General features: G+C 42.6%; 2 protein-coding genes and 1 pseudogene across 3 annotated transcripts in view; 1 reads left to right on the forward strand and 2 right to left on the reverse strand.

The window, feature by feature from the left end:
- sh3gl3a (SH3-domain GRB2-like 3a) overlaps positions 1-5409 on the forward strand; it is a 30189-nt gene extending 24780 nt beyond the window's left edge. For both annotated transcript variants that reach the window (XM_068578569.1, XM_068578579.1), the window contains one exon: positions 730-5409. In XM_068578569.1, coding sequence (XP_068434670.1) covers positions 730-932 — 203 coding nt within the window. In that variant the 3' untranslated portion in view covers positions 933-5409. The remainder of the gene's footprint in view (positions 1-729) is intronic.
- Positions 5410-6951: 1542 nt separating this feature from the next.
- LOC137784540 (gap junction delta-2 protein-like) lies at positions 6952-8157 on the reverse strand. Its single transcript, XM_068575306.1, has one exon. It carries the CDS (start codon positions 8155-8157, stop codon positions 6952-6954), a length of 1206 nt encoding a protein of 401 aa, XP_068431407.1.
- A 7163-nt stretch (positions 8158-15320) lies between these two features.
- Positions 15321-20659, reverse strand: LOC137784617 (uncharacterized; annotated as a pseudogene).
- Positions 20660-23147: the final 2488 nt, after the last annotated feature.

Below are 23147 nucleotides of genomic sequence, written 5' to 3' on the forward strand. Positions count from 1 at the left end.
GGACTGGACTGACCATGCACACACACTTTATAAAAAGGGACAGAGCAGACTCTTTCTGCTGAGGAGACTGAGGTCTGTTGGGGTGCAGGGAGTACTCCTTTGACTCTGTGGTGGCATCAGCAATCTCTTATAGAGTGGTCTTCTGGAGCAGCAACATCTCGGCAGTTGACAGGAGGAGATTTAACAAACTGGTGACGAAGGCCTGCAGCGTGCTGGGGTGTCCTCTGGACACTGTAAAGGTGGTGGGGGACAAGATGATGATGACTAAGCTCTCATCCCTGATAACCACGCCTCCCACCCCATGCAGGACACTGGCCGCGCTGCACATCTCCTTCAGCCACCGGCTCTGACTCATCCCCAGCTTCTTAGGAAGAGGTACCGCAAGTCCTTTCTCCCTGCTGCTGTCAGGCTGCACAACGAGCTGAGCCCCCAGGAGACCAAGAACTAACCAATTCATCACCTGGTGCAATACTTTTATACACATTTTTACTTATTTTATTTTTTTAATTCCATCCGTATATTAAATATTTTTCTTACTCTTAATTTTTTAAAATTTGGTTTATTACTGTTCTACTGTTTATTTATATTACTTGATCTTTATTTACTGTGAGCAAGGCTGCTGTAATCTTGTAATTTCCCTACTGAGGATGAATAAAGGATTATCTTATTTTATTTTATCTCATCTTAAATATGGAGGAGTAAAATAATGTTTCTCTTCCTGTGGTGCAGAGACCGAGGTGTTGGACCAGCCATGCTGCCGCTCCCTCTATGACTTCGAGCCAGAGAACGAGGGCGAGCTGGGCTTCAAGGAGGGGGACATCATCATTCTCACCAACCAGATAGATGAGAACTGGTACGAGGGCATGATCACCGGAGAGTCCGGCTTTTTCCCGATAAACTACGTGGATGTCATCGTCCCCCTGCCTCAGTGAAGTCTGGCACCTAGAGTCTTCCAAAGACTCCCTTCTTCAGCCTCTGCAACCACTCGGCCCTGAAAATTCATGGGGCCAGCTCAGCCTGAAGCTGGAAAATAATTTCTGTCTACTGATTTTCTAAACAGAGAGGTAGTAGTTCTGTCCCAATCTGACAAGAGATAACAAAAATGCTGATTGAATTGTTTTCTCTGATATTTATGAACCTGAAGCCAACTGAAAACGAAGCCATTGAGTGGGACCCTCTGCCTGGTTGGACCCTTCAGGTTCTTTTTGTCTGACCAAGGTGAAAATGTCCCGTCAGCCCCCAGATGCTCTTCCCTTGAACTGTCTGCTTGTTTATCACCACAAACTGAGGCTCTGAACTTTGCTTGAAGTTCACCACTTGACATTGTGACAGAATCTTTTTGTCACTACAAACAATTCAAAAGCATCTCTTGGCGTTGGCCAGGAACATTGTATTAATTTAAAAATAACAATAGGGGCTATGTGTTCGCTTCACCAATCCTGTCATAGGGATGACATGCCTCACATCATGCTGACGGCTAAGGAGCTAGCATAATCGAAGTATGAACGTAGTCAGAGGAATTAGCTGAGTTGGTTCATCCAAATCATCCCTAGAATCAAGCCATGAATGAAATTGAACAAAGACAATTAAAGCTTGGCGTAAGTATAATGTCTTTTAGATGTTTTTTGTTATTTTTATTGAAATTTTCTTTACAACCCGACAGCAAACGATAAATCAGATGCGTTCGCATACAGAAACGAATGTCTGTGGCTGTATCAGGACAGTAATGAGCCCAGCCCCAATGAAACCATTGGGCAGGCTACCTGCCTACCTGGGTGCACTCTGCGTGTCACCACAAGCTTTCAACAAGCTGCTAGCTTGTCAGCTCAAATCAGCCGTGTTCGTTGTTCAAGTTCATTAAGATCATTTTGGGGGTCGAATGGGGACTTTTCTGCTAGATTTAGCGACTGTTGGAGCAAGCGCTCGCTACTTTCACTGGAAAAAAGTTGGAAACATTGTTTTTTTGTTTAGATGCTTTTGAAGATCTATCATACTCTTGCTGTTTCATCCAATGTGACCTACCCAAGCTTGAAAAGAAATTCTAAAATTCAAGAGATATCTTCGAAAGTATGATTTGTGGGAACTGACCATTTTTAAAAAGAAATGCAGAGTCAATGACCTGTTTTTGATGTCTTTCAACATTTTCTCTCACAAGAAGACCTCCAATATGGCCGCCACACTGCTGTATTCTACTGACTTAAAATCGTTTTTAAATAGCATTTCATGTTATGTCTTATTGTCCAAACACAAGCCAAAGTGTTAACACTTCCCTGTGACGTCTCAAATGAAGTCTTACCAAAGTTCAAGAAATAGTTTCAACCAATTAGTGCGTTTTTCATGTCGCAATTTTGGCCATTGTTTCTATCTGAGTTCCTGATATCTGTAACATGGTGGCATTGATTTAAATGGGTCAGGAAACACCTGTAGTCAGACAATTAGACAGCTGGAAAACTGCACTAACCAATACGGGTCATTCAGCAATGATCTATAGATTGTAGTAAATGGTATTTACTCCAAAAGAGGAAGGGCAATTTTCAGCAGAAGTAAAAAAAAAAAAACGAATAACACGTTATTAAAAAAAAAAAAGCAACTTTCAGTTAATTGATTTTGTTTTGCAGCCTGTAAATTTACAGTTGTGGTTCAGTCTCAGCACTCTTTAATTTGTTTCAAGCAGCAGTCGTCGCTACTTTCCGTTTAAAAAAAAACAAAAGCCTCTTATAAATCCACAGGAGCTACTGCCTCAACATCATGCAGACAGACACAATTAGAGACGAGCTGGTGAACGTAGGCAGCATTTAGCAACTAAAGATAAAGACATATTTTCTACAGGAACTGTATTTCTACAGGAACCAATTACAGGAGTTAAATTATTACCCAAACTATCTGTTACAAACGATCCATCTGTTATGATCAGTGAGGGAGGAACCATATGCAGGAAGTAGGTGAAGTTATTAGAAGGTGTATTTATGGAACCAAGGGGGAAGGTGGTGGACAATCAGCACTGTTTCAGGCAGGCTTCCTTTCGATTCTACTGTCAAAAAGAAAAAAAACTCTAACCGTTAAGAACCTCTTCCTTGTTGGATATCTGGTAGAAACGATGGCCAAGGTTAGGAAAAATAACACCGAGGTTGTTATAAACCATATAGTTATCTTTAAAAATGTGGACTAAGACATTTGCTTTGTGGAGGCATTAGCTGGATGACACTGTCCACAAAACACTACTATTTATTTTAAGATGTGTTTTTATGAATTTGTGAACCTCCTAAACCACAGCTCTTGGACAGTAATCCCACCAAGCTAGTAGAGTTCAAGTCAACAGTGCTGGAAGGCCTCACATTCCACTGGGAGACAGTAGGGTGTGTAAATGACTCCTCTTTTAGATTCTGCCTGTGTGTTGTAACTCTACATTCCCCCCAAACTGACTTTGCCTGTGTTGCCTGCTGTGATCTTAAGTGTCGTCCAGAACACATGTTTTTACGAGGAAATGAAGTGAACTCCATCTGTCTGAATGTCTCTATCCCTCTCTCTGTGTTTACATGCTCTGACTTATTGTGACAAATTGTAAGAACCGGCGCGTCCACTCTCTGCTTTGCTACACTGAAACCGATTGAAAGTGCTTTTTAAAATGTTGTCTGTATTGCACTTAAGTTTTAGAATCTACCTACCGCATGTTTATAGACATGAACTATTTTATTTATTATATATCGAGTTTCTCTTTTTCCTCACCGTTGCACTTTGTATTATTTACACCAAGGTTAGAATCACTGCCATATGTATATGTGACGTCAAAGTGATGGATATTTTGATTTGTACCACAGATGTTCTTTGGATTGTACTATATTGAATCCAGAATCTCAATTATTGTTATCTAGATTGGAACAATTATCCAATCAAATGAAGTAGATGATCCTGTTATCTTGTGAAACTCCCTCCAGCTCTCTTTATTAGCTTGTAATAAATGGTAGGATAAGTAAAGGCCATGCCGATGAACTGGTTTTATACAGGAAGTGCCATCAGGTGAAGCACCTTGGTAGCCTTAAGACTCTTCAGCTACCAGACGAGAGGGTGCAAGAGACAGATTACCGTAAATTCTCAAACAGAGGTCAAGGCATTTATTTACCTCAACTGTAAATGTATTTATTTTAAACTATATTTTAAGTTGATCTTATGAATTGATCTTGTTTTCTGTTCTGCTTCTGTTTTATTTCGATGTTGATGTAAACTGGCGTGGTTGAAGTGTGAAATAATAAGTGTAGGCAACAAAACGACTTGCGGTTAAGAATAGTATGGATTGGGCTGTTTCTCATCTCTAACAAAAATATGATTTTCCTTCACTTACCTTAAGGAGTAAAAAATAATAACTTCTGTTCTTGGCAAGCTTCTAGTATGATGAATTTGCAGGAAAAGTTGAGTTTCATAGCTTTAAGAAGAAGGGCAAAGTTGAGCGTGACAACACTCTAATGTTGTACTAATGGAATTAGTGTCTTAAAAATGTGCATTACACAGAATTTACCAGTTGTGCTATTATATTACAGAAACTAATTCAATTCAGTTTATTTTGTAAAGCCAAAAATCACAAATTTGCATCGGAGAGCTTTACAATCTGTACACATATAAGTGATCAGCCTTTATTTATGTGACCATTATATACCATCTTTTATTCCAGATTTTACAGGACAAATTATTCTCATTGCAATGAGAATACCCCCCCCCCCCCCCCCCCCCACACACACACACACACAGAAGTGTGTTCTTTTTGGGTATTTGTCCCAATATGTAATTGATGGATTCATTCTTTTAATGTGTTGTGGACCAACTCAACTGTACATACATTTTCTTTTTTCTCTAATGTACAGAGAGTTAGCTTACAATTGCCTATATGTTTAAGATGTTGCATAATTTTCCTCCTAAGAATTTACATTATGGATTTTAGATACTGGGGAGCTCTTAGCACAGGGTGTCATCTGCAACAGTACAACAATATACGTCACAGGAATGTCCATCAGAAGGTTTAATTCTGCATTAAGTCTCCAGGTAAACAACAGGGAAAGAGACTGAAACTTAACAGATAGTTCTAAACGCAATCATGAAACAAGTGGAACCATCTGTACTAACTTTCCATTCCCTAAGAGTTTGATTAAGACTGAGAACAACGTTAACCAAGTTTACTTTTATGTTTTTGCCATTAGCCCCGCAGTATGAATGCCGGACTTTTGATACACTAAAACCAGATATCTCTCAACACTGTACCTCTGTTTGCCTTTGCAGTGTTCTCCTCAGTATCCCTCTTACAAGTTACAAGGCAAAGCGAGCTGGCTGCACAGCTCTGTTTAGTTTCTTTCAGTATTTATGCAAAAGGTGTTTTATGGATGTTGTAAATTGAATATATTAATACATATATTGCATAAATAAAACAAGCAAATACGGAGCTACCATTCACATGTGTGTTTCTGTTTGTGATCTGTGAGTCAGACTATTTGACCAATATGTGCCTACGTTTGTTGTGGCTATTTTTTAAGCCCCTTTCTTAAAACTTTTAATATTGCAGCACACAAGAATATTTTAGGTCTCTTAGTCCAGTTCTGTACACAAAACCAGCTGCAATGAGAAGTGGCTTCTCAAGTTTGGCGTGGAAGAGCTGACCTGCACGAAGCTCTGACCTCCACCCTATCCAACATCTATGGGATGAACTGGGTAACAGGATGTTAGCCAAACCTTATCCTCCAGCATCAAATTTGGACCCACACAAAAATAATGCAACTTAATACTCCATCATTTTCCCTCTGTGCCTCTAGCTATCCAAAGAAAACAATCTAAATGTCATGCAACTCGGGATGTTGAGGGAAAGTAGGCAATGTTTTGTGTTACATTTAGGTTGTGGCCACTGCCTTCAATCTGTTTATTTGGTGGGGCACAGTCAGTGTCTGAATCACAAAGGATAAAATGCCACTGGTCTATGTAACATAAAATATTTGTAGTGCATTGACTATTTTTTTTTCTTCTTCTCATCAGTGATCATATTTATTCATGTGTATGTTTACGTGTATGTGTATGTCAAGAAAATCAAAGTTAAAAGACAGTTTGCAGAATCAAACCATTAAATTATAGCCATTTTGATTAAATGTTTGTCATAAATTGTCCCTGTGCATTGTCCTTGTGCATTGTCGACACAAAGCACATCCACATGTATTTTGTGTCTATTATTGCATCCAAAACTCACATACGGTTACACTTACATAGTACTGGAAACGTTATCAAATCACCCATTTGAATGTCTTCAGGCTGACTCTCCCATTATCGGCATTCAAACCAGTATTTCTTGGCAAGAGCATTTTGGTAACGCCACTCAGTTGTGATTGATTGAACCGACATTTGTTCACACAATGCATCCAATCACAAAGATGGATTTCATAAGTCCAATAACCTGGAGGATCTCTGGTCTGCTGGTCTATGGTGAAGTAAAGGTTAGTTCACCCAAATTACAATGTAACATGTATTAGTGTAATGCCATACAGTCTAGCCACCTCAAGTTTAATCAATGCATTTCTCCAAACCTGAACATTATAACCTTCATGAAGGTAGGATTAACTGCAGGGTTAGACTGCACCACACCTTTGTCTTGGTTTTGTTTAATGCGGTCTAAAAACAGTTTTAATTGGAACCACTTTGAAATCAACCCCTGAAAAACTGTTGAAAGTAATCGATGTTGTGATTGATTGAGCCTAGTTTTTATTTAATTTTGTTATGTCATTGTTAAATTACTTAAAAGTAATTTATCTATCCTGTAAACGTTACAAAGTGCATTGTGTATTTCAATGGAAGTAATGAATCTGATCAGGAACAATCTAAAGTTGTTTTTGGACCCGATCCTGTAAACTAATGCATTTTGCCGGGGACCCTTTAAATTCCAAAGTGAGGTCCAAGAATCAGAAAGGCAACAATGGTTGTGGACTATATCCAGACCTCAGCACATCTCTGTTTAGACTCTTTGATCGCTCTCTTACTCTTCAGAGGCTGCCTTTCTCCTTTATGGGAGTCCTGTGTCTTTGGTTGCTCTGGTCTGGTCTCTCTGACCTCCTCAGGCTTCCTCATCCTGCCACTGTTCACAGCACAGGTCCAGTCAGGCTGGTGACCCACCACCAGGTCCAACGTGGGCAGGGAAGTGGTGCTGGTCACGTCCCTATAGCCCAAAGAAGATGTGAGAGAGGGGCTGTCTGAAGGGAAGGTTTCATACCCCCCTCTTATACCTGGACAACCTCCCCAGGACGCCCTCTCCCTCAGCTTCACAGCCTGCCTGATCTTCTTCCAGCCCAGATGGTTGAGCTCCAGCAGGTTGAGCAGGATACAGAAAATCCCCACACAAAACATGAAGAGCAAGAAGATGGTCTTCTCCGTGGGCCTGGAGACATAGCAGTCCACCGGCTGGCTGCAGGGGGTCGAGGTACAAAGGAAATGGACAGGTACCTGGAAGCCAAACAGCTTCCACTGGGCCGTGACGAAGCCCACCTCCAGAACAGCCCGTAAACACACATGGAAGATGTAACATTTTGACAAAACCCCTCCGGAGACCACATGACCCTCTGCGCTTCCATCTCTGACAATGTAACCTTGGGCGTGGCCCAAAGACACCATGTTGTTGGGGTCTCCTTTCAAGAAGGTCTGAGCGGTGATGCCCTCCAGCACATCCGCCACACTGTGACCCAGATGCTTATGAGAGCAGATCGAGCAACTGTCCGAGTCGCAGCTTCGATCATACACCTCCCGTACACTGCTTTGACCGACATCGGGGCCTCCCAGCACTGGGATAACTCCTGGTCCCTGCCGTTGCCTCTGGGTGGTATTGAGAGGCAGCTTGGACAGGTTATGCCACGTGTAGATGATGAAACAGAGGGATGGCGTGGACACGCTGATGATGTGGAACACCCAAAAGCGAGGCTGCGAGATGGGCGCAAACGTGTCATAGCAGACGGTGGAGCATCCCGGCTGCAGCGTATTGCACACAAACATCTCCTGCTCGTCGGTGTACACGTCCTCAGTTGCCACAGCAACGATAAGCAGCCGGAAAATGACCATGACGGTGAGCCACAGGCGCCCGATCATGGTGGAATGCTGGTGGACAGCGTCCAAGAGTCGCTTGAGCAGGGTCCACTCTGTCATGGTGGTCTGTGAGTGGAGCTGGAGTGGAGCAGTCTGCTCTAAACTGATCCCCTTTTTCCTCCTCCGAAACTCCTACACTGTTAGACTTGCTGACATCCTAAAACACCTTGCAGAAGACCTAATCTGAGCTACACTTCTCTTTGGTCTTGAGGTATTCATTCTCAATTCTAGAAACTTCTTCTAAAATCCGTGTAGCTAGCCTCCCTAGCCTGCTCTCTGCCTGGCTGCCTTGAGAGCACTGAAGCCATTGCAAGAGAGAGCCACCTCATCTTTCCTAGATAAGGATGTTCACTTGACATAAGTCACTTGGCGCACTCCCTCCTCTCCTGTATTTGGGATCCATTTTAAAACTGAGAGACCTTACCCTTCCTCTACTAGAGGACCTGCTGATAGTGTCAACTGATAGAGCATTCTTTACACATTATGCTCTGAAAGCAAATGTGCTCTTCCTTTAATCGAGAAGCATATTTTAAATGATGACAGAAGAGCATGTCCACTTTCAAATTCTGGATATCACTTGCTGGACAGTTATAGTGAGAAAGAAAATTAATTAAGAAACCAGGTTTAGTGGAAATAAAGTATTCCAAAATTCAGTCAAGCGTCTGAGGTTTTCTGTTCCAGGGCTTGTTTAGACTGCTTCTCTCCAGCCACTTAACAATCCTCTTATCTGTGTTTTAAAAAAAGCCCCTTGAAAGGTCTGCGAGCATCAAATTGTTGTGTCCCAAGATAAAACACTCAGTGCCTCCTTTCCTTACTTCAAACAGTCCTGGCAGGCAAGCCCCGTCCTCAGTCAGAGCTCTGCCAACAGGCTATTTATGACATGAACAGAACTATTTGATGCAGCATGAGATATAAATAACATTTAACTCACACTACACACTATATGCTCTCAAGGCTCAGGATGCAAACAAAGTGCTGGATGAATCTTTTAGCAGCTGATGGAAAAATCAGACAAGTTGAAGCAGACAATTCTTGGAACAATCCGAAACAGACCATCTGACAGCAAGTGTTATAGGTGTGTTTTTTAATATCCATGTTTTTTTTTCCACTACTTCCATCACTTTACTTGTGCACTGATTAAGTGCACCACGGATGCCTCCAAAGGGAGGGATTCTAAATTGGGCTATTATCCCAATTTAGAATCAGAATCCACTTTATTGTCTCTGGTTGCTTTTACACACAATATACAATAAACAAGATAAATATAAAAAAGATATTAAAGACAACAGAGACAAGAGACAATTAAAGACAACAGTAGCTGAAAAGATGCGAGTAGTGCAGATGGAAAAGATTAATTGTTCATCAGCGTGATGGCCAGTGAAAAGAAGCTGTTCCTGTGTCTGGTGGTTTTTGCGTACAGTGCTCTGTAGCACCTACCAGAGGGTAGGAGGTGAAACAGCTTGTGTCCAGGGTGTGAATGGGCTGCAGGGATTTTTCCTGACTCTGGAGGCGTACAAGTCCAAGATAGAGGGCAGACTATAAGACCATAAGCAGTTTTAAAAGTGTGGTAAACAAAACAGCACAATTGCTTGGTTACTTTAAGGCAGTATTTCTTAAACTCTCGAACTTTATTGAGTATTTCACACATTACAAAATACAATGTACAAGACATAAAACTAAGTAATTAATGATAAAGAACTTTTTTGCATTGTTCTAACAAAGTGATGTATCTGTTTTTGTCTGATAGAGCTATCTGGTTTATTTGGTTTACTAAAACATCATGTGTTGGCTTAGTAGCCTGCTTTTATTATGTTATTCATTTTTTAAGTTATGGATATGCTGCCCTTAGTATATGTGCTGTGATACATCTTGGCAGTTAAACAAACTCCTTCCTGACATCACAACTTTGAAGTTGTCCGTTGTCCACAGGTTTAATGACGTAAGAAAGAGTAACACTAAAACACACAAAAGGCATAATGAATACAAATAAAATGCTTTCTCTTTATGCTTACACATACACACAATGTAGATAAATATACTGATTCTTCAATGAAATAAATTGATTTGTTTTTAAACGCTACTTTTTATGTATTTACTGCTGATTTACCTACATGTTCCTGTAAAATCACTTTATTTTAACATGTTTACTTATTTACTATTTATTCTGTCATATGAACTATAACAGCAGTCATAGCGGAGTAGATATTGACTCTAATGACTCGATGGAATTAGTGCATAAAACTTCCCAAAACTAAACAAAATATAACAAAAATAATCATCTGCAATCATAAGTAACAATTAAACAAATCAATGAATACTAACGATGCTATCAAAAGGCATAAGATGCAGGCAGACTCAATCTGGATGGGAAAACTACTGAAAACGGCAGTTCTGGGCCATGCTCTTTCTTCACTTCCTAATAATAAGTCACCTGACAAGTTACAGGACAGTTCCTGTTTCAAAATAAAATGTATAACACATTGTTTTAACAATTGTAACAGAACAATGTAAGTAAAGCTGAAAAAGACAACGTTGACTTTGGATTTCACACAGGACACATTATTAGAAAAGTATTTGTGTAATGTAATCCCTCAAAATTTATTGACAAGGATGTTTTGTTGTATGGGAACGTAATTCTTAGGAGTCCAGGCCCATTTTTATGATCAATTTCGTCAACATCTCTGTGTTTATCCATGGCTAACCTCACATTCTGCTGCAGCAAACTGAATAATATTTGAGGGTGCCCCGTTATACTGCATGCTCAAGGACCCATCATGGTTGCTGTGACTTCCACTCGTTCCACCTTTTTAACTGTTTTATACTGCCTCTGACTGCCTTTCTCCTCGCACACTACTGATAGATGCTAACACAGCCGAGGGCATAGCCAGTGATAGGATTACTTTCACTTGGAATATAAAATGTGTTGTTCACAAAATATATACATATGAAAATAAGATTAAATGGAATATATTCACCTGCATCTTAACTGTGTACTTCATTAATGTAAGATTAAACATTTTGAGGGATTTTGCTTCCTTGTATTTTAATAAAAAATATTAATGTCTACTGATACATTTGATTTGAAGATATCTCTGACTATAATCAGACACAAAATCAAGAATTTTATCAATTCAGAGATTTTCCAAAGTAAAGGTCCAACATTTCTATGAGATACCTACACATCTTTCAGACCTGAAATCATATCAGCATTGACGTAATCAGAAATGTCTTCAAGTCAAATATATCAGTCATTGTCAGGAATTAGCAGACAATCTCAAGTTTTTAGAAAAGTATCTATGACACAGTTGAAATGCAAAGTCTCATAATTTATACTGTAAAATTGTTTAATTCTGTGATCATAAAGCACTTGTGAGAGTTAATGTCCAGACAGCGTCCAACAGTGCTTTTGTCCACGATCGATCCAGACCATGGCACACGCTGGATTAACATCTTTTAATGGCTGTTCGGGGACCTGATGAAGTGAAGGATCGATAGACTGGAAAGTGGCCCCTCGCTCCTCGTAGGATTAGAGAGGGCCCCAGTTCCATGTAACACAATGCAAATGGAGGAGTTAAAGAGTCCGCCGACCAAAACAAACCTTGACTAAATCCCAGACACAACATCAGCCGACCCAGACGTGCAGCTTCAGACATGCCTGCCGCACCGAGATGCCACGGAGAGGACAGGGAGTGGCTTTCCTCCAGAGAAGGCGTGTCGGAGCATGGTGCGTATACGTTTTCATCCAGAACACTAGGGGTTTTGTATGCTGCTGCCCCGTGAGTGTCAAAGGAATTATCCACATTCTCAGTCTGTTCATAAAGAAATTCTCAGTGATGTGCGTTCCCTCTGGGCTTTGTCAGGAGCAGCCTGTGAATGAATAACAGACAGGATTTAGAGGGAAAGGAGAGACTGCCAGCCAGAGAGACTTATTCTTTCTCCTCTTTTATCTAAGCTTATGCGTAGAAAGGGACTAGAATGAAAGGGCAAACGCAAGCTTGAGTCTAAACCTGTTCCACACAGACATGTTTTAGTCATTGTAACTCAAAAACAATGATAATGATAAGCCACTGATAGGTGTAAACATTCTTGGAGCATGGTATTGGATTCAGCCTCATATGAGACGTGGAACACTTTGGGGCCAGCCAGAAATGTTGTCTTCAGGATTTTGGGATGAGCGGTTGAGACAGTGCTCCAGGCTGTTTTAATCATCATTCACAACACTGCTCTCTCTGAATTCAGAAGAGTTTCAAACAACAAACTGTGTAAGTAAAATACTTTCAAAAGAAAAAATTGCAGGGAGAACAATGTCCAGGACACCTGTGTAATCTTGTAACGCAAGATTTAAACATTTCTTCACACCAGACATATGAGGAAGAGGGTCAAAGTTAAAAGGGATGTTAGGTGATGAATGTCACAATAGAATGCTACTGCATAACACATGGTGTGAGGGCATCTGCAAAGAGAAAAAGGGTTTTAGAGACAGGGTAGATGGGGGTGAGTGTTCTTGGTGCTTATCCAGTGGCTGAATTGACAGGAACAAGAAGTTGAGTTTGACAGATGAGAGTGAGCGGAGAGGCAGGAGACTGGAAATCCAGAACAGCAGAATGGCTGCAGAAGTTTGATCTGAGCACAAGGAGATACAACTCAGAGACAAAACTACAGAATACCCAAAAAATAATCCTATCTGATGCCTGCAACATAGCTACGAATGTAGTAGATGGAAAGTTCTGGCAAGGACTTAGAGGAAAGCCAGGCTTGATATGATGTTAATATAATGCATCAGTTGATTAGATGAGGAGACTGAGAGTTGGGTCAGAGTTGAATGTCCTGTTCATCCAATATGTGTTAAAGTTAAAACAACAGTGTGTGCACTGCGGCTTTACAAACAAGCCAAAGGACATTCAAACCAGTTATAGTGGAGGACATTTATGTTGCTGTATCTTGTTTCCCTGTTTGTCCACATGTGCCATGAGATTTACATCTCAGCGAGAGTCCTGATACTGATTATAAATCAAAGAGTGAAAACCTCTCTCCTCCACAGACATACGTGTCAAACACCAAACACAACAAGATCATGTCCCTCTATCTACGGTAGCGACTTGGTCCTCCACTAGCCTATATTACCATAGGGGGGTTGGAGGCCAGTGAAAGACTCGCTCTGCTGCCTTCCTAGCCCCCCTAACAGGATTAAGGGGGATATGGTAAGGTGCTGCTCCCGCTTGGTGTAACGTACTCTGATGTGATTTTCATTTGTCTGTCCTGGCCCATACTTTTCCCTCCATCTAATCCCTCACTATTCTCACAGCCGTCCATCAAGCCAAGCTAATCTGCGGGCAGGCTTTAGGAGGAGAAGCTTCTACACACGGTCTCTGTTAAACAGACGGGAAGGTCTGCTTGTCACTGTATCGGAGTATACACCATGACAAAGTGTTAGTGGACATCGAGCTATTGGTAAGCCTACAATGAGATTGACTTATTACTTTATGCAAAGTGTTGTTTGAAGCCTGTATTGGCTTATTGTGTGTGTGTGTGTGTGTGTGTGTATGTATGTGTGTGTGTGTGTGTGTGTGTGTGTGTGTGTGTGTGTGTGTGTGTGTGTGTGTGTGTGTGTGTGTGTGTGTGTGTGTGTGCGTGTGTGTGTGTGTGTGTGTGTGTGAGTGTGAGAGAGAGAGAGAGATAAGCTTTGCTCTGCAACAGCTTAGTGTTGTGTATCTTGAGTCCCTGCTTAGGCTGCTGCGTTTGTGGTAAACAGTACTTTGCATATTGTTTCAAACAGGGTGAGCTGCATGAAGACCTGAGCCGACTTGGTTTCATTTTCCAAAGAAAATCTAAATCTAAAAACTGATCAGGCTTATTCAGATATTTCCTGGCAAAGTTTAGTCTTGCCTTCCTGTTATTCGGTGTTACCAGTGGTTCGCATTTTGTTGTAAACCTTCTGTATTCAGATTTATGAAGGCATCTCTTGATTAAGGTCAAAACTTTGACCTCCCTCCTCCAGAGTATTCTGGACCTCAGTAGTCATGCTATGAAGGGGTTTTTTTTCACCTAGGAAAGAATTCGGCTGCATCTACTTCAGGTCTTCTGTGGTTATTCGGGCCTTTTAGTGTTGGTGAGATTGCTTATTTTTAGGAATGTACCAAACTGTTGATTTCGTCGATCCTGATGTTTCTGCTATCTGCCTGATAGGTTTGTGTCGTTTGTCAGCCTTTTAATGGCCTCCTTCACTTACATTGCTGCCTCTTTGGTCTGAGAGTTCTGAGAGTTCCCTGCTACCAAATGCAAATACAACATTTTGAATCCTCTCCAGACCTTTTTATCTGCTTATTTTGTAATAAAATAATGAGGGAACAATTTAAGTCAATTCAGTTTATTTTGTATTGCCCAAAATCACAAATTGACCATTTCAATTCAATTCAGTTTATTTTGTATAGCCCAAAATCACAAATTGGCCATTTCAATTCAATTCAATTCAGTTCAGTTTATTCTGTATAGCCCAAAATCACAAATACAAGATTTGCTCGAAGGGCTTTACAATCTATACACATAACATCCCTGTCCGAGGACCTCACATCGGATCAGGAAAAACTCCCCCAAATAAAGATAGTAAAAACCCTTTCACAGGGAGAAAGGGGAAGAAACCTAAGGGAGAGCGACAGAGGAGGATCCCTCTCCCAGGAATAACATGAATATGATAAAAAACTATTCATATAATAAGTGGTAGGCATGGACCACAATCCAGATAGCCATAGTCTATCGTAGCATGCAGGACCACTTCCAGACAGCCATGATCCACGGTGGGTGGGGGCAGGACCAGCTCCAGACAGCAATGATCCATGGTGGGGAGGGGAGGGGGGGGGGGGGGGTAAGGGGTGGGGGGAGCAGGTCCAGACAGCCACGGTCCGTGGAAGCACAGAGGCTCCCGGAAAGGAGTAGAGTTAGTAATGTGCATTGAAAGACAATAATTTATTCATAACTAGAGAAGAAAGAGAAAAAAGGAGAAGGGAGATGAGAAAAAGAAAAGAAAGATGAAGAGGAGAGGAGGAGCTCAGCGTATCCTAAGATGTCCCCAGCAGTCTAGGCCTACAGCAGCATATCTATTGGGGGCGTGGGGGGAGTGGAGGAGGCCTTCTGACAGACTCACGGGGTGGATTCCCTCGCGAATCTGGAGGAGAGTTAACTGACCCAACCTCTGAAAGAAAGCTTCCTGGATCAAAGATCGGGGTCTAACTATAAGCGAAAGTCTTAAGTCTATTCTTAAATGAAGTGACCGTGTGTGCCCCCCGGACTGAAAGTGGAAGCTTATTCCACAGAAGAGGAGACTGATAACTGAAGGCTCTAGCCCCCAACCTATTTTTTAAGAACAAGAAACCCTGCATTCAATAAACGTAACTCTCTATTGGGGTAGTATGGCACCATAAGCTAATGGTGCATTACCAGTTAAGGCTTTATAGGTGAGGAGAAGAATTTTAAATATAATTCTAAATCTTACAGGAAGCCAGTGGAGAGCAGCTAATACAGAAGTAATATGATCTCTTTTTCTAGTCCTTGTTAGTACATGAGCTGCAGTATTTTGTATCAACTGGGCAGTACCACAGCAGCCTGATAATAAGGAGTTACAGTAATCTAGTCTTCGAAGTAACATATGCATGGATTAACGTTTCTGCATCATTTTGAGACCGAATATGCCTGATTTTTGAAATAGTACATGGGTGAAAAAGGCAATTCTTGAAATGTGTTTTATATGTAGACGTCCTGGTCAAGGACTTGTCCAAGATTCCATACGGTGTGGCGTATGCCTAAGCAATACCATGCAGAGAAACTACATCATTAGATAATTGATTTCTGAGGTGTTCTGGGCCGAGTAAAATAATTTCAGTCTTATCAGAGTTCAGCAGCAGAAAGTCACAGGTCATCCAGAACTTTATGTCTTTAAGACACGCAGGAGTTTAGCGACCTTGTGGGTTTCATCTGGCTTAATCAAAAGATATAATTGAGTATTATCAGCATAGCAGTGAAAATGTATTAAATATTTTCTAATAATATTCCCTAAGGGAAGCATATATAAGGTAAATAAAATTGGTCCAAGTACAGAACCTTCAATGACCAGGGCTGTTCGTTATGGGGTTCCATAACGAACGGCAGTGGTCATTGAGGCTTCATTATTTACATAAACAAACTGATCAACAGAACTTAAACCAGCTTAATGCTGTACCGCAATACCAATCAACTGGTCTAATCTCTGTAGTAAAATGTCATGGTCAATGGTGTCAAATGCAGCACTAAGGTCTAACAGGACAAGTACAGAGATAGGTCCCCTCTCTGATGCAACTAAAAGGTCATTAGTAATTGTCACTAGTGCCGTCTCTATGCTATGGTGCTTTTTAAAACCTGACTGAAACTTCTCAAATAAACCATTAGCATGTAAAAAGTCACAAAACTGATTTGCGACTACCTTCTCCAGTATCTTAGAGAGAAAAGGAAGGTTAGAAATAGGTCTATAGTTAGCCAACACCTCTAAATCGAGGGTGGGCTTCTTAAGAAGAGGTTTAATTACAGCCACTTTAAAAAACTGTGGTACATAACCCGTTAATAAAGACCCATTAATAATATCTAATAGGGTGGTGCTAATTAAAGACAAAACTTAAGCAGCCTCGTCAGAACAGGGTCCAGGAGACAGGTAGAGGATTTAGAAGTAGAAACTATTGAGGATTATTGGTGGAGGCTAATGTGAAAAAAATCTATCCAAACACACATCGAGGCCCGCAGCCGCCTCCAAGTCCACCCCACCTGAGGATGGACCGGCAATAGCCGAGGCCAGGAGAACATCAATCCTGCCTCTAATAGTCAGAATCTTATCATTGAAAAAATTCATAAAATTATTATTACTAAGCTCTGTAAGAATACATGGATCCACAGAGCTATGACTCTTAACCAGCCTGGCCTCAGTGCTAAAGAGAAACCTAGAGTTATTCTTATTTTTGTTTATTAGTTTTGAGTAATAGGCTCCTCTGGCATTACAGGGGGCCTTTTTATATATTCTATCCCACCAAACTAACTGGGACTCCTCCAGACCGTTAGATGGCCATATGTGCTCAAGCTTCCACGATGCTAACTTCAATATGCGGGTCTGAGGGTTATACCATGCAGCTAGTCTCCTTTGTTTAATAGTCCTCTTTTTTTGAGGAGCTATCGAGTCAAGAGTCACTTTTAATGAGCCAATAGCACCATTTAAAAGATGATCAATCTGGGATGGACTAAAGTTAAGACAGGAGTCCTTTGTTATATTGAGACATGGCAATGACTCAAACACAGAAGGACTCACTTCTTTAAATCTCACAACAGCACTTTCAGTTAAAAACGCTGACAGTTATGACAGTATAAAAGATATTAATAAGCGTAGATATGTGGTAATAGCTGAAAGTTTTGTCAACATTTTAAAGTTGAAATGGTGTCTCTAGCTGAAAGCATGGCAAAGCCTTAGGCTTTTGGAGTTGAAGAAGTTTAAGCTGATTTTAAGATGTTTTTCATTGGAAACCATTCATTTTTATTTTCATAAAACGCTTAATAATTTGAATATTTAAAAAATTATGAGGAGTTTAAAAACATAGAATATTAGCTGAATGTTTTGTCAAGATTTTAAATTTGAAGTAGTGTCTCTAGCTGAATGTATGAAGGACTTGTAAACGTTTGAAGTTGAAGATGATTTGAAGATTTCCCTATTGGGTCCCAATATAAAAAAAAAATTAAAAAGCTTGATAATTCAAAAATTTGAAAAGTCTGAAATATGAAAAGGGAGTTACCATCGTGTCCTTAAGAAGCTGAATGTTTGAATAATTGAACTTTTTTCTGTAGCTCAAAATATGAAGGAGCTGAAGAGGTCCAAAATACGCACGGAAGAAATAGAAGAATTTTTTTTTTAAGATTTGAAGAACAATAGTTGGAATGCTTGCAGCATTCCAACTAATTATTTGGGATCAGGCTGGTGTGTTCACTCTCCATGTCAGTACTCTGCTGCATCGACTTCCTTGATGGTCACTGTGGCTCAAACTGACTGTTCCCTAAAGAGCAAAGAAAATGTAGCCTAGTCTGAACATGCATGTTTTAACATATTGATAATGCACACTATCAGCCATGATAATACACCTCAACACAGAATCAATGTAAGACCTGAAGCCCTGAAGGGTCCAGCTGCTGCTCCCTCAACCTGCACTACATCTGCACGGGAGTTTCCTGAATGCATTTCAAAATAATGCCTTAATAAATAAATGTAGACCTTATGAGTAGTATATGTATTTATTTTGAAAGCAATTTAGAACATTTAGGTGATAGGTTCAGATATTATGGCACAGCCTTGTTTTCTATTCAACATCACATAATTCACAATCCGAAAGTGCTGGTATAGCACCCGGAAATATGTTATTTCATATTTTTTACTGATTTAATACGACTGTCCATTTCTAATAATTTACTTTGAATGTGTGTTTAAGTTAATTCACAAGTTGTTATTCCAATGTTTGGGAACATTGATTACCTGTACACTTACTGACTGAAGGGAAGACAGTATTGCCCTCACCCTGGAGAAGAGAGCGCTCTCTCTCTTCACTATTAGAGCAGGAAGATGTGCAGTATGCAGGCTGGAGACCAGAACTTGTGCTTGTGCTCAACCTGGGACTTGTAAAAGTTATAACAGAAGAAGGACGTGATTGTGGACAGTTCGTTTTAAGGGTGCAACACTGACATAAGGTCAGATTCCCCAAATGTCCTTCAGCTGCATTGCTAAAGCAATATAATTCTTAACAAAATGCAATGAGTAGGATCTCATCTGAAGCCCTGCTGGTCCAGCTGGTTTAACCTGCAGTGCATCTTCACCGGATTTCTGAGTTTCCTGAATGCATTTCAAAATAATGCAGGTTTGCACTGTGTGAGTAGTTAGCTTACCCTGTCAGACTACTGTCAGCTCTCATTCTGTATTTACAACTTGCGTAACTTGTGTGTTTCTGACCCGGCACTTTCTCACTCGCTGTTTCGAGGGCGCATTGGAAAACATGGACATGGATTGAACATAATATTATTCTAGGAGTGAAAAATCTGTTTCAAAGTTTCTATACTATTACAGACGAGTGAGTATGCAAATATTTTGTCCAAACTTTGGTCGTGACGAGTCCCTATGCAAACCTACGCCCTTGTACCTCGCACCTGTTCCCTGAACCACTTCCTCGCTCCGTCCCCTCCGCAGCTGAGCGCAAACCCGCCCCACTGCCACATACCTCCACCGCCAGGGAGCCTTCCGGCCAAACCTACTCCCCCTGTCCCTCCTGAGAGCGGGAGAGGAAGTCGGCAACAACCATCTGCGTCCCCGGCCTATGGATCACCTTGAAATTAAAAGGCTGTAAAGCCAGATACCACCGGGTAATCTACGCGTTGGTATCCTTCATGCGGTGGAGCCACTGTAGCGGGGCGTGGTCCGACCAGAGGGTGAAAGAGCATCCCAAGAGGTAGTAGCGCAGGGAGTCGACCGCCCACCGGATGGCCAGGCACTCCTTCTCCACCGTGCTGTACCTGGCCTCCCTCTCAGATAGCTTCCGGCTGATGGAGATGACCGGGCGGTCAACCCCCTGTACCTGCTGGGACAAAACGGCCTCCAGCTCTCTGTTTGAAGCATCAGTCTGCAGAGTAAAGGGACGAGAGAAGTTAGGTGTGTGAAGGAGTGGTTCCCCACAAAGAGCCTGTTTTACCTCCTCTTTTTTAGTCTTGGGCCGCCGGCAGGCCGCGATCGCGGCGGTCTTGTCAACCTGAGGGTGCACATGCCCGCCGCCCAAGTGGTACCCCAGATACCGTACCTCCCTCCGTCCAACTGCACACTTCCCCGGGTTGGTGGTGAGCCCAGCCTGCCTCAGGCACTCCAGCACCGCACCCACCCGCTGTAGATGATCACATCATCCAAGTAGGCGGCAGTATACGCAGCATGAGGACGCAACACCCGGTCCTTGAGGCGTTGAAAGGTGGCTGGGGCACCGAACAACCCGAAGGGAAGCGTGGTAAATTGGTACAAACCAAACGGAGTGGAGAAGGCCGTCTTTTCCTTGGACTCTGGTGAAAGGGGAATCTGCCAGTAGCCCTTGGTCAAATCCAGCGTCGTGAAGAAACGCTCTGTGCCCAGTCGGTTCAGGAGCTCGTCGACCCGGGGCATTGGGTACGCATCAAAACGTGACATTTCATTCACCCTGCGATAGTCCACGCAGAACCGTACAGACCCATTCTTCTTGACCACAAGAAAAATGGGGCTAGACCAGGCACTGTTGGACTCTTCCATTACCTCCATCTCCAGCATGGCAGCCAATTCCCTCTGAACCACTTTTCTCTTGTGTTCAGGTAACCTGTAGGGTCGTGACCGCACCGTCACGCCCGGAGGAGTCTCAATCTGGTGCGTGATGAGGTTTGTGCGTCCTGGCAGGTGAGAGAACACGTCAGCAAACTGCTCTTGCAACTGGGCAATGTCTGTTCTCTGGGTCAAGCCATTTATCCCAAGCTGGCTCTGGGTCAAGCCATTTATCCCGTTCATCGTCATTAAGAAATTTACGGATCATGGACTTTAAAGTCTTATTCAGAAGCTCCACCAGACCGTCGGTCTGTGGGTGATAAACATTGGTCCGAATAGATTTAATTCACAGCAACCCGTAAAGTTCTCTCAGTGTACGTGACATGAATGAGGTGCCCTGGTCAGTCAGAATCTCTTTCGGGATTCCGACTCGGGAGATGACCTGAAACAGAGCCTGCGAGACACTCTTTGCAGAAATGTTGCGCAATGGCACGGCCTCCGGATATCGGGTTGCGTAATCCACCGGGACTAACACAAAGCGATATCCGCGTGCGCTCCGGTGAAATGGCCCGATGAGGTCCATGGCTATTCACTCAAACGGCACCTCTATTAATGGCAGAGGACGTAAAGGCGCCCTCGGAATGGCCGGTTAATTTACCAGTTGACACTCCGGGCAGGACGGGCTGCAGCGGCGCACATACCCCCGGATGCCCGGACAATAAAATTGGGTCATTATCCGGTCTAGCGTTTTCTCGTATCCCATGTGACCAGCCATTGGGTTATTGTGAGCTGCCTGGAAAATAATTTCCCGGCGGCTTTTCAGCACCAGCAACTGGGTGTTCTCTTGCCCTGTCTGAGTGTCACGACTCACTTTGTACAGCCTATCCCTGATCAATGAGAAGTCGACTATGACTGCGCTGCCTCAGGGCGCACCATTTTTCATCACTTGGTCAAAGGCCGAGTGCAGAGTATCATCACGAGACTGCTCGAGTGGAAAATCTTCCATTGAGTGGAACTCAGGAGCTGATGGAGTCTCCACGGGAGGCTCTGCCGGTTCCCCCTCCGCCTCCCCGTCTGCAGTGTCGGACAACCTCACGTCCCCGCTGAGCACAGCTCACATATCACCTGACCCTGTCTGCCGTGAACGCACCCCCGCTGCCTGCCCCATTAATTTATTAAACCCGGGCCAATTCGTTCCCAAGATCAGAGGGTGCGTAAGGCGGGAGCTAACCGCAGCCGGGAGCTAACCGCAGCCTTTATATTATGCTATTATTATCCCCGTATCTAATCTCCACTGGCACTAAGGGATGTTCGTGAACGTCCCCATGCACACACCTAATCCTCACCCACAATGCATCTACCAATGCCCCGGGTCGAACCACACTCTGGTGGATCATAGACTGCATACAGCCAGAATCCACCATTGCCTGATGTGTACCCCCCAGGATTCTTACCGGAACGCGGTACCTCGCTCCCGGACCGGGGGAGTGTGTTGGAGGGCCGGCAACCCGAATCACCTGGCCGCCTCCATTAACGGACACTCCCTCCGGAAGTGTCCGGGCTGCCCACACCTCTAACACTCCTGCCCTGGCATTTGAGGACCCCTGTGTAGGTCAGGAGGGTGCCGGTGTTGGCCGTGATCGGTGGACGGGGATCCCGGGATGGGAGTATTGGCCACGACGCCGGTGAGGGCGTCGTGGCCAACACTAACTCCGGCTAACTCCGGAGGCTAACTCCGTGGTTGCGCTTGGTATCACTGAAATTATGGGATGAAAATATACATAAATGTCACACATTATGGAAACAATTCTTTAACAGCACCAGAAAATAGGAGCAACTTATAGATCTATATGTTAGCCCCCGTTGTGGTGGGGCACTTTGGATCCTTTAACATTCTCAAAGCATATTGCCACGTTTTTTTTTTTAATTCAACATATATATTCTCCACATCCATTTATAAAATTTGTCAAAATAGTGTTATCTAACAAGTGTTAGCTTTGCTTTGACGTGATCAATGGTACTATAAAAGGAAACAGTCAGTGCGGTTACATGGATTCGAATTACTGGCTTAGTCGAACTAAAATCGAATTATCCTGTTCATGTAAACACCTTTATTCGAATAACTGCGGTCCGACTACGATCCGATTAACACCCCTGGATAACTCGATTTGACTCGATTGATAATTCGAATAACGCTGCATGTAAACGGTGAATCGGATCGCAACTGGACAATGCGTTTGTGCGCATGCTCAAGATCCCGCCGCCTCCTCCCTCCCTCCCTCCCAGTTCATGACCCGGAAGTCAAAAGAGACGATAAGTGGTCACGGCCGGCAGAAACAAACAAACGTAAAAGTCGGGTTACAAGACGATACTAACTTCGGTGGGTGTTCCCGCTAGCTCCCTGATGTAGTCAGCTCGCGCTGCTGCTAGTTCCCTGTTTGCTCTCCGCTAGCTCCCCGACAATTACCGAAGGTAGCGGGTTTCTCTCAATTATGAAGAGTGAAGAGGTCAAGCGGAGATGGCTGTATCACCACTAGATGTAATGAAAACAGCGCCACCTATCGTATCTGATATGACATGCTTTTGGCCAATGATTCGATTTATTAACTGCCATGTATATTCGGATAATAGCAGTTGCCCCGAAAGAGAGCATAGTCCGACTAAAGCAAGATTCAAATTAATACCATCATATAAACGCACTGAGTAATGTGTCACATTGAATTCTGACTTG

The sequence above is a fragment of the Clinocottus analis genome, unplaced genomic scaffold (genome assembly GCF_023055335.1).
Source record: "Clinocottus analis isolate CAN_PGR_092001 unplaced genomic scaffold, fCliAna1.0.p SCAF_1, whole genome shotgun sequence".
NCBI classification, from domain to species: Eukaryota; Metazoa; Chordata; class Actinopteri; order Perciformes; family Cottidae; genus Clinocottus; species Clinocottus analis.